Source organism: Athene noctua, chromosome 1, assembly GCF_965140245.1.
Source record: "Athene noctua chromosome 1, bAthNoc1.hap1.1, whole genome shotgun sequence".
Lineage (NCBI taxonomy): Eukaryota > Metazoa > Chordata > Aves > Strigiformes > Strigidae > Athene > Athene noctua.
Genome location: NC_134037.1, coordinates 61,555,948 through 61,567,961, shown reverse-complemented (window position 1 = coordinate 61,567,961; position 12,014 = coordinate 61,555,948). Strand labels below are relative to the sequence as shown.

Genomic DNA, 12,014 nt, shown 5'->3' with positions numbered 1-12,014 from the left:
TGGTCCGAGCAGGCTCCCCCGACGAGGACACTAAATAATTGATCAGGATCGATTGTGGGGATGCAGTGGGAAGGGAGACCGGGCGCACCCCTTGCGAGCAGCCTGCTCCTTTCCCCATTCGCGCTGTAATCCTCTGCCACCATGTGCAGATGGATAAGGGGACGCAACTCAGCCTTCAGGCCTGGGCGGGGTTCTTGCCGTTTAATCTTTTCTTTTCTCTTCCCTTCGCTGCTCTCCTCCCTCCCCCCCCTTGCCGTCTCCCAGGCCCAGTGAGGTCAGCTCATGAATATTGCTTCATTTTCCTGAGAGGCTCTGGCAGCGCCGGGTACCTCGTGTGCGGGTGCCCGTCTCTCTGTGCATGCATTTCGCCAGCCCGGCAGCAGACAAAGTGGTGGTGAGTAATGCGGCTGCTTTAGATCCGAGCCTTTTGGGGTTTTGGTTGTGGTTATTTTTTTTTTTTTATTCCTCCCCCTCCCTTCCCCGTCAGAAAGGGAATATTACTCGGCGTTCAGATGTAACAAACCCGCCAGGTATAAAGGGGACTAGCGAAAATCCGCCCGCGCCTTTAAAGCCCGGACAAAAGGCAGAAGCCCTCCCAAACCTTAAGCCGAGGTTGCGAATTGGGATCTGGGAGAGGGAGAGGCGGGCGCCCGGCGAGGGGAAGGGGGGCCGGGGCCGGGGGAAGCCCTGCCTGAACCCCCGGGTGGGGGAGATCCCCACGCCGGCGGGTGGAGCCACCGGACCTCTCCCTTTTGTTGCTGCCGTTTATTTACGCTTTTTTTCCGCCCGGACAGCTGTTCCCGACAGGAAAACCTGCGGAGACGCCGCGTCCTGGCGCCACGTGGGTTTGCCTCTGGGGAGGAGGTTGTGTGGCGGAGTTTTGGGAGCCCGGAGGTTTCGGACTGGGGCTCAAACGCGGAAAAAAAGGGGGAAAATAAAGGTTAAAAAAAATCGGCCAAATCGGCCAACTGAACCGTAGGCGGTAGCCGGCCCTAGAATCGGGGGATGCAGAGTACAGGTTGGGTTCCCCGCAGATCGCGGCTGAGCCCGATGACTTTGCTGCAGCACAACTTCCCAAAAAGATCCACGTACAGTGTAGGGTTCCCGATTATTATTTTAAATTTAATTTTGAAGAGTAGGCCAAAGGCAGAGTAATGGGTAGGATACGGGATCTAAGCTGAGTCCTGGCTTTCTGCATTTCCTTTAGGTCTGGGTATCAGAAGTGACATTTTGTACCTGTATAGCTCTGAAAAACAGTAACGTGGGAATTCTGTTTGCGATGGTTAAATAGAGATGCGAAGCAACTCTTTCCTAAAGTGTCGTGATACAAGTGTAAGCTTTGATAGGTTTACACTCCCATCCTCCCTTTTTACTAATTAATGCCTGGGAAGTTTCTGCCAAATTGTGTTCTTTTGAGCATTAATTTCCAGCATATTGGTTAAAATCAGGGTGATAATGACAGTGCATTTGAGAGGCAACCCTGTGCTCTTGCCAGGGAGAGCAGAGCAAACACAGTCTCATTGTCTAGTATGTTGCAGGGAGTAAACCAATTGTCAGGGTACGGTGTAATGCCTACACTGACTTTGCCCGGTCGTGTTCCTTCCTTTATTCCCCGTTCTGGTAGGGAATGGTTAAGGCGCGTTCTAGGAGGGAATTGTTAGGCCATGTTAGGGGTGCTGTCGTTTCTACTTTTGCCCACGTTTTCCCTTTAAGGACAGTTGAATAAAGGCTATGTGAAAACAGTTTGTGGATCGTAGCCATTGTTTTCAGAATATATTAGGGAACATTAGCAGGATGATACGGCTTTTAACAGTCCTTTTTAATAACCAGTTGTGGCCACGAAAAGCCTAGTTTTGTCACTGTGGGGGAAAATTGCCGCGTGAGCGCCCTTCGGCAAATACCACGTAACATCTCGCACTGGATGCGGGATCATTCCCTGCTTCCTCTGTTTTGAAAATCTGCTGGAGCGATTATGGCTCAGCCCTACGGCAGCATCACCAGTAACAAGCCCGAATCAGCCTTCAGTCCTGACAATGCCTCTGGAAAACAGACTGGGACAAACCCGGGTTTAGAACCTCATTCGACGGGCCCCTTCCCTTTATGGCCCTCGATTCCCGAGTTTGAGAGGCCTAACCTTGTCCTGGAAGAGTCCCTGTCGAAGCCGAAGGGGGATCTGCTGCTGGTCCCGCGTGTGCCGCCCTTTGCACAGCAGCCGTTCCCCACCCGGCTGTGGCAGACACCTGCAGGGGCCTTTGAGGAGGCAGGCGGGTGCAGAGCAACCCGGCCTGGCAGCGAGCATGGGCGAGAGGGAAGGCTGTGCGTGGATGGAAGTCCAGCCGTGATGTGGCGCCCCGCAGGGGAAAGGCTCCGGCATCGCGGGGGGGGGGAAACCGCCCCTAGGTGCAAGCGGAGCGGGAACGGGTCTCGGCCTCCGCCGTGCCGTGCGGACTCGCTCCGGCCCGACGCTGGGCTTCAGCCTCGGCCGGCTCGTCGCCAGCCGCCGCTCTGCCCGCGGGGCCAGGCTCGGGGCCGGACCGGGAGCGGGCAGGCTGGTCGGAGAGCCCGTCTGCCCGCCGCCCGCGGGCCGTCCTCCCCGTCCCCACCCCGACCGTCTTCTCCGCTTCTCCTTCCCCAGCTCTCGGGGCGGCGGCGGCGGCGCAGGCGGAGGACGCCGCCGGTGATGGACGCCTCCCCGAGATAGCCGCCGCCATGAGCCAGCCGCCTGGAGGGGGCGCCGCCGCCGAGCCTCGCCTCCATCCCGAGGGCAGCAGCGGCAGGAAGCAGCCGCGAGCCTCCTCCCCGGCCAGGGCCCGCGACAACCCCCCGCGCCCGCCGCCCGCCGCCGCCGCCGCCGCCTCCCGCGCCCCGGCCGCCGCCGCCGCCAAGGCCGCTTCGGGGCGGCCGCCGCCGGGCCAGGCCCCCAGGGCCGCGCGCGGCCGCGCCGCCGACAGGCCGCCGCGCGGCGCGGGGCCGCCGGGAGCTGTCCAGCCCGGCGCCGGTGCTGAACCGCCGCCCCTCGCCGCCGCCGCCGCCGGGAAAGCCGCCGCCGAGGAGCCGCCGCCGCGCGCCGCCGAGCCCGCCGCGCCGCGCGCCGCCGAGGAGGCGCCCCCTGCCGGAGGCGGCTGCGGCGGGGGGGAGCGGGAGCGGGAGCGGGAGCGGGAGGGGGCGGGGGCGCCGCAGCCGCCGCCGCCGCCCAAGCAGTGGCGGGGGAAAGCGGGGCGGTCTCCGCTGAAGGGCGCGGGGGAGGCGGCCTCGGCGCCTCCATCTTCCTCGGGCGCGGGGAAGGGCCGCGGGGCGGCGGGCGGCGGCGGCGGGTACTGGAAGGAGGGATGCCTGCAAAGTGAGCTCATCCAGTTCCACCTCAGGAAGGGGTTGGCGGCGGCCGCCCAGATGCAGACCAAGGGCAGCAACCACAGCGGCAGCGGCAGCGCTGCCTCCGCCTCCGCGGCCGCCGCCCCGGCCGAGCCTCCCCCGGCCGCCTCCGCCTCCTCGCCCTCTGCCATGGCGGCGGCCGGGGCGGAGGGGCTGCGGCAGGGCGAGGCGGGCGGCGGCGGCGGGAGCGGCGCCCCCGAGGGCGCCCTGAGCCCGCAGCTGCAGGAGGAGATGCAGGAAGAGATGGAGAAGCTGCGGGAGGAGAACGAGAGCCTCAAGGTGAGGGGCCCGGGCGGCGGTGGCGGGGGGGGGCGGGGGTTGGGGAGGGGGCCACGGGGGCCGGGCGGCCTCCCCGCCCCAGCGGCGGGAGGGGGCTTCCCCGCCGCCCTCTCCCCCGGCACTGGCGCTGGGGACAGCGTTAGGATGGCCCTGTCGTGGGGCGTGTGGGCAGCGGCACTTCCCCGCTTCCTTGCGGTGCTTTTGATGAGCCGGGCTGCCTTTGGCTGGTGTCCCTGCGGGCAGGAGCTCCATTTTGGCCGCCTTCCTCTGTACGTGCTGACATTTGTGCTTTTGACCCACCTGTTGCGTCCCTGTCCCTTTCTCGCCCCGGTGCCAGAACGAGATAGATGAGCTGAGGACAGAGATGGACGAGATGAGGGACAGTTTCTTCGAGGAGGACGCTTGTCAGCTTCAAGAAATGCGCCACGAACTGGAGCGAGCCAACAAGAACTGCCGGATCCTTCAGTACCGGCTGCGCAAGGCCGAGCGCAAGAGGCTCCGCTACGCCCAGACCGGCGAGATCGATGGTGAGCTCTTGCGCAGCATGGAGCAGGACCTCAAGGTATGGACCTTAGCAGGTGTCAAGGGCTGGGAGCGCCTCAGACAGAGACGCGACCGTGCTCTTGGTTCTCATGACTCGGGCATTTCCATCCATTCTACCGTGCACTGTGCACCCAGTGCAGCTCGTAGGATAGCAATGGCCAACCTTACCTTGGTAATAGATGCCCTTCAGTACACAGGTAGGATATTTTCAGCTTTAGACCAATCATTTTTTGTAAAGTTAATGTGCAAGAAGTGACTCAAATACAAATTAGGATCTAGAGGTTTTGGGTCTTTTATGATGAATGCAAAAACATACCCTACAACTGCAAAATTAAACCAACCTGACTGAACAGTCCCATTGACTTTGAGGTGATTAGGATACTCTTCAGTAAAGATTTCAGGGGACTGGCAGATTAAATACTTGCAGAATCACAACACGAAATCCTGACTCCGTTGGTGTCAGTGGAAGAGCTGCTGTTATCTTCAGTGAAGCCAGGATATTCCACATCCACCTGAAACCATACTCAAAACCCACCACATTTCAGCGTGTAATCAACTGTATTTCGTTCATAACATCTGGATGAGCCACAGCCCATTGTCGAGGAAAGGTTTCAGCTCTTGTTTAAAGATTGCTGTTGGTAAAATATCCATTATCTCCGTTGGCCTAATTGTCCAAAAATATCCATCTACATTGGTCCAGTTACAGAAAAAAAAACCCTTCCTTGTGCTAGTAGGAAGCTGTTTAATTTCTGCTTCCATCCACTAGACTTTGTTAAGGCTCCTACTGAATCATGGCTCCTAAACTTTTTTCAGTTGACAGGTCTCCTGCCATTTCTCATGGAAGTACAAAACTCTGTATATCAGATGTGAGCTTATTCACCACACCACTGCTAGGACTCTAGATACCTATGGCTTGTTGGATTCTTCAGGCTGCAGTTGAAAATGCTAATTTAATACATGATCAGGAACAAGGTCATTTTTAAACTTCCTTCTGATAGGTATAATGGATTGAAGGTCTGCTCTTCCCAGGCTTGGTTTACAGACTTGGATCATCTTTTCTGAAAATTTTCCAGCTTGTCATCATTCTTATTAAAATGTAGAAAACAGTCCAAGACACATTCCAGTAATTTTCTCACTAATGCCATCTACAATGCTAGTATCCTTCTCTCTATTTCTATTTGATATTCCTTGTCTGTACATATTCAAAACCCAGATTTGCTGTTGTGTCTGTGAGAGTTCTACAAGTGTCCATGTGGCTCTTGACAAAAGAGTCTTCCTGCTCAGAAGCAAAACAACCCGTTTGCCAGGGGAATTTCTGATGGAAACAAGGGTTATTTTGCACACTCGGGATGATGCTTAGGTGGACAGTTGAGACACGCACCTTTGCGGACAGAGTTTGAACGTGAGCCTTCATGTCCCAAGTGAATACTGTGATTCCAGCTTATAGAGTTGCTTTCTTTGCTGGCTCAATGTTACTTTGTATTAGCAAGTCATGCATGTGCAGGGCCTGGAAGGGAAATGGTGAGGGCACCTCTGGAGAGGTGCTCGCCTGCAATATAGCAGATAGCCCCTAAAGCCTTAGATTAAGCTGGACAAAGGGCTCACTTTAATTAGGATTTCTCCCATGTCTTTCCCAATAACCACACAACTGACTCTTTGGAAAGGAACAGTGTTTCTGCAGAGTATTCCCACAGATCGGTTCTGCTTTAGAGTAGGGGTGAATGTCTAATGCCATATTTCTGCCTAATTGAATTCTGGGTGCTGGCTACCTGCAATTGTAACTCACATGCAGTTCTCTGTAGTGTCCCCAAGTCCTCTTTGAAGAATTTCTATCCAAAATAACGATGTTCTTTTATATATATATATATATATATATATATATATATATAAATACATATATTTTATATAAAATATAATATATTTTATATATATATTAGGGGACTTAATCCTTCAGAGATACAGTTTGCATATAGCTGTATTAAAATGCATCTTGCATAAGTGAGTCCCATTTCCTGTGTAATCCAGAATGCTCTGTAGAATTTCCCTGCATTAATTGCTACTCCACCAAATTTTGTGTCGAAAAATCACTACCAGTAACAATTTTGTTATTTGGTTACATTTCCTGATCCAGACTATATCTATGGTCTGAAGACAGGTTCTGGTAAGATGCTGTTAAAAATGTCCCCCATGAATTTTCCATTTACTTTGGTTGAACAACCAGATGAGCAGTTTAATACTGAGTGTAGGAAAAGACATCAAGCTATAGCCCTGTGGTGTGATTCTCAGCTCATCCTGCAGTCTCTTTGGAGTATGGTTATAATTGAAATTCCCCTCCACTCGCTCTTTCTGTTGGGCATTATGTGTCTTGAGTGCGTGTGCAGTGGGGGAGGTTACTGAATGATCTTGTGCTACACTGCAGTGTTGTATCTGTAATTCACACACACTGGGTTTCTTGTCAGGGCAAGCTGAGTCACTAGCTGCTGCTGTTTTCTAATAGATCAGATCCTTCTAGACTGCTTGCTTAAAATGGTTATTTTTTTCGTTTAGAGTTTCAGTATGTCAAATAGTGTTCTTTGATATACGATCATAAAGATTGTTATAGTGAAAGCCATAAAGGATAGCTCTCTGAGCTCCCCTAGCTAATGCTAAGAAGGATTAATTATACTTTCCAATGTCCTAAAAAAAGCAGGAAATTAGGCTTTCCAGACTCCATGTCTAAATCACCATCATAACAGTGGTTAGTGTATATCTCAATACTTTTGGTACATGATTATAGTTTCCGGTGTTTTCACAAAATACAATGCAAGTGGCTTGAATGGCAAAATTCTCATTACTTTACAAGAAGAAGAGGAGTTAGGTCTTGACATGTGCCTTTTAACTCTTTTTCTGTGAAAATGAATTAAACCTCCCCCCCCCCCAAAAAATCTTAGTGTCTATTTTTATTTAAAATATTGAATGTCATTTTGGTGAACACAAGGTCAGTAAAAAAGTTGTCTGTTCATATTTTACTCTTTAAATGAGCCAATAGTAGTAAATGCCAGATATTTAGATTAACTGCTCATGAAGGAGATTGAAACTAACAGGGTAAAAATAAAGATATGTTTGTGGTCCTATACAAGGCACAGGTAGGGAAGGCCTGAAGAAGGTGGGCTGCTTTTAGATGCTTCTGCATGTTAAATATTTGGAGGGCATACACTGTAATGCATTGAAGAACATAAGCTAGCAGTGGTTGAGAGAAAATAGATGCTGCACTGTCTCCAGGAATAATGAAGGTCCTGTTTTACCACTGACGTAACAGACCCTTAGAAGGAGTTGGGGTTTAGTGTCTTAACATGGTTTCCAGTGAAGTCCATAGGAATAGTGTACCATTTTTTTGGAAGGAATTGGCTTGAATTTGGAATAATTTAGAATTCTGTCTGTGGATGTCCTTGTCTGCATGTTTCCTTACATACCACTTCCATCAAAATGTCCAGAATTAATCTCTAAATGGTTGCTTAGTCAGCAAGCACTGCATCAGGAATTCTCTTTTTTTTTAATCTGTCTTTTGAAATACCGTTTCATTTAGGTTGCAAAAGATGTATCAGTGAGACTTCATCATGAATTAGAAAATGTGGAAGAAAAACGTACTGTAACAGAAGATGAAAATGAAAAATTAAGACAGCAGCTTATAGAAGTTGAAATTGCCAAACAAGCACTACAGAATGAACTGGAAAAAATGAAAGAGGTTAGTGTTTCTATTTACTTCTACGTAAAGTATTTGAAGTTTTCAAATTCTTATTGCTGGCTCTCTTCCTATAACTTGTTTTGGGGGCACAAAATGTGGCAGTCAAAAGTTGAAAGTGGCAAAGAGTCCTGAAGTACAGCTTGGTGATTGGGAAGCTGAGAACAAACTAAAATATTCAGTGTTTCCTGGGCAAAACAGAAACCAAACTGTGGCTTTGGTTTTCCTATACAAGGAGGGAAATGTGGAACTCATGGTAACAGAGTTCAGAGGCTTTGAGACATTGTACTTATGTTAAGATACATTCAGGAAGAGTACTGAATGGAGTCAGGCATCTAACTCTGCAGATGATGTTCCCCACATGTTTTTACAAAGACCAGTATTTTTCCCTTGCTAACTACCACTAGGGGCTAGCAGGCACGCTGAGACCAGGGATCTAGCTAGCCACCTCCCCATCTTGTTCAGTCATGCTCTTTGGGGTATTGGGAAGTGAGGGACTCTACTTGGCCTTTCAGTCTAAGCATAACTTTACATTAGATCTAATTCATCTTCAAAATTACTCCATTCGCCATTATACAGATGCAAGACACCATGCCATTAAGTAAGTAGAAAATTGTATTACAGCAGTAATAGCTTGGCAGACAGAGATAACAAAGCATATAGTAAAAAGAGAAACTGTTGACTAAGAATGACTTCTCAGAACAGATTTTAGAATCAGGTCTCCATTTCAGTGTTTAAAATTCAATGAATGCCACTGATTTTCACTTTTAGTAATATTCCCCAGCAGGAATGCCAATGTCTACTTTGATCTTGTATGAAGGAGAAGAGATGTATTTCAGTTGTTAAGAAAGGCAGGAAATTTTCAGTTGTATGATAAGGTACAGAACTGTTAGGAACTGCAAGTGCTTACTTTAAGTGGTGTAGTATTAAAAATATTCATATGTTTTCTTTACAGGAACTGAATTTGAAACATGTTAATAGAGGATAAACAGGTGTTTTTTTCTACCTTCTACTGCTTTTCCAGATAATTGCAGATTTGAAAAGGGCATGAAATTTGAGCTTTATTCAGCTTCCCTCTCCTCTGCCTGAGACTTTCTTCTCTGTTTTCACTCTGGTTTCTGCCATCAAATCCAAGTCAGTTTCTGGGACCATCTTCTTTATTAGAGCATGATCCTTCTGTCTGTAATTATCCTTACAATTTGTTGCTAAGCTTGGCTTTACTCCAAATTGTTCATTATTCTTGTCCATTCAGATTCAACTTTCTTGTAGATTTCCATTTCTGGATCCTTTTCCTCCTGCCCTCCGAAAGTTTGTACCGCTGTAAGCTTCTTTTGCCTTGCTGCTTCTTATGTGTCTTCAGATTACCGTGAAGTGTAGTGGCAGTTTAAGAACTTATGTTCTTTGGGAGCTGTGTACCTGCAGGAAATTAATCCAGTAAATAGGCTTCTTTGTCATCAATAATCACTTTCTCCTTATCCTGATTCTTCCTGCTGGCCCACTGTGCTGAACTATGGTTCCATTGCTCTCATACTGCTCTCCACTTCTTTCTTTGGCTTAGGTGTTTTCTTGTTGATATTTGTTGTTTGAACAATATGAACAAAGACAGCCTCTTTCTGTCTTTGCTCTTGGTATCAATGGAAGGATACTGGAGACTCCAGAAGATAGGTCATGTTTAAGCTAGGGGCTCTGAAGCTGAAACAGTTGGATGATTCCCCCTGTCACAGAATGGGGACACTGAGGCAGAATGGAAAAATGCAGTAAGACCTTACACCAGAGTAGAGGTGGAGTGGACAGAGTCAGAAATACATCCTTACACTGAACTGGAGAGGAGAACTGCTATGCCCAGTCATTATATGCGTCATCATAATTAGGCAGGAGTTTTCATTTATGACAGGTTGCTGAGTCCCTTTCAGTAGGAGAAAGCTGCTTTTCAGGCTGGGGCTTTCAGCACAGCATGGGGGAAGCTGGAGGATGGTTGAGGAGGTGCAAGTGAGAGAAAAGCAGGTTTGAAGTGAAGCCAAATTGTTATGCACTTTGCAGGCATACCATGACTTGGGGGACCAGAATACTAATTCTTACGGATTTGAAATTTAGAATCTGTGAAGAAGCTATGAAAATGTTAACATGAAACAACCATGGGAACAACTCAAAGCAGTCTGAAGTGCATTAGAATTTTTTCTGTGACAAATACCTTTTCTTCTCTGGCAATCAAAGTTTTCATGCATCTTAAATGTCATTGTCAGATAATCAGAATGTTAATTTTCTGTTTCCTTGTGAGTTATTTCCTCTAGTTTCATGGGTTTACAACCTTTTCTCATTTTACTACAGCCATTATAACCAATGGAACCTCCTGCTTAAGGAAGTTCTACTTAGCATAAATAGAAATGCAGAGTCAAGACCTTTTGTCTGGATTATGATCTTCACTTTATTCAGTTTAGAATTAATGGGAGAGTTAATCTCCAAAGACAATGAAGCTTTTTCCTTTTTTCCCCAGCATAACAGTGCTCAGGGTATGTAATGACTGATTTCTGAACTTTTATGTCATCAAATGTACTGCAAAAACACACACCTTTCCATTCTTCCTAAAATCTATTTATGTGTAACTGCCATGGGAAATGTGTTCTTTTATAATGAACAGTGTGAGATAGCAGAGAATGGTTAAAAGACTTAATAGAAAATATTGGAGGCAGAAGAATAATTTTTTGTTAGGTAGTCTCTAGAGCAGGACCAAAGCCAAGGTTCTCTCTGTGTAGATTCTATGTTGTTCTAAAAAAAAAGGTAGATTTGACTGGAAACATGTATAAAAGATAAATGCTAGCAGATGTGTTTTTGTAGAGACAAATCTAGAGCTCTCCAGTGAACATTTGGTGAATATAGACTGGTGAATGTATTTGTCCATTAAAATAGAGGGAAAGTTGCTGTTTGCTTTCTTGGTTTGGAGCTTTTGAAATGAATAATTATGATATATTCCATGACAAATACAAGTTGTTGTTGATAGCAGCAGAAACTTGCAAGCATCCATGATTTGGAAGGTGTTTCAGCAAAGCATATGTTTTCTATCAGCTACTTTTACTTTCAGCCCCCCCAAAATGTGCAGCTATTTCATTTTATGTTATTCCTGCATACATCCACCCAGAAACACAAGATTTTTAATCTGCATTGTCAGCTCTTGGAATTTATTTATAGTAACTGCTGCTGATTTCGTCTTTATTATTTGTTATTATTAATTGTAATGCTTTTTGGGAAGCTGAAAACAAAGCAGAGGAATAGTTTCCTAAAGGGAAGAGAAACCAACTGTAGCTAGATGTATTTTTTTCAGGTATATAAAAAAAAAATGGTAATGAGTTGTTCATTAATTAATTAATGTTCAGTAATTTGTTGGTAAGTTTGTTAAAGCCTAGCTAACTCTCGTAGAGCTTTTAACGATCATGGTATGAACTAAGAATTCATTCATTTGCTATAGCTGTGTAGGAAGTGTCCAGTTAGCAATGCTTTAGATGGTTTGTTGTGAGAGAAATGAAGCAGAGGGCAAATCTGACAGATGTAGTGGACACAGGGCTTTAAAAATCCTCATTGAAATGCAGATATGGATTTGCAAGAGGCACAGTGTTTTTCAGGGACATATGTCTTTCTGGATAGAAATAGATTGCTTAGTGCTCCAAGCTGGGCAGGTGCAAGACAGCACAGTTCTTACAGCCACATTAGGGTGATGTTGTCAAGCTACCATGTTCTTCTAAGCATAGGTTTTTAGCTCAGATACAGAGCTTGCAATAACCATAGCTACACGGAATGTGAACCAGAGATGTCTTTTGTCCCTTCAGTTCAGACTGCAGGCAGAGGGGTTTATGCCTCCCTACATGGGTCTGTGTTTTGCTGGAGTGGTGCCTGTGTTGTCAGTCAGCCTGTTTTGTATGCTCTCTGGAAATGGAAGAAGGCAGCAGGGTCTGGAGAACTGGGCACTGAAGCTGGGAGGAGGAACCGGAATTCTGTTCCTGATTTTGATACTAACCTGCTGTGGGACCACAGGAAAGTAATTACACTTTTCTGCTTGCTCTTGCAACCTTTGCCTGCCCTGTTTATGCACAGATTAGCTCCCTAT

The 12,014-nt window shown here is 47.6% G+C and overlaps 1 protein-coding gene across 3 annotated transcripts in view; it reads left to right on the top strand.

Moving 5' to 3' along the window:
* Positions 1-12,014, top strand: part of MTCL3 (MTCL family member 3) — a 35,103-nt gene that overhangs the window by 497 nt on the left and 22,592 nt on the right. For 2 of the 3 annotated variants that reach the window (XM_074896275.1, XM_074896273.1), the window contains exons 2-5: positions 265-394; positions 2,636-3,651; positions 3,989-4,213; positions 7,760-7,918. In XM_074896275.1, coding sequence (XP_074752376.1) covers positions 2,710-3,651; positions 3,989-4,213; positions 7,760-7,918 — 1,326 coding nt within the window. In that variant the 5' untranslated portion in view covers positions 265-394; positions 2,636-2,709. Of the gene's footprint in view, positions 1-264; positions 395-2,635; positions 3,652-3,988; positions 4,214-7,759; positions 7,919-12,014 lie in introns of those variants that run through there. The other variant, XM_074896276.1, reaches the window with a different exon arrangement.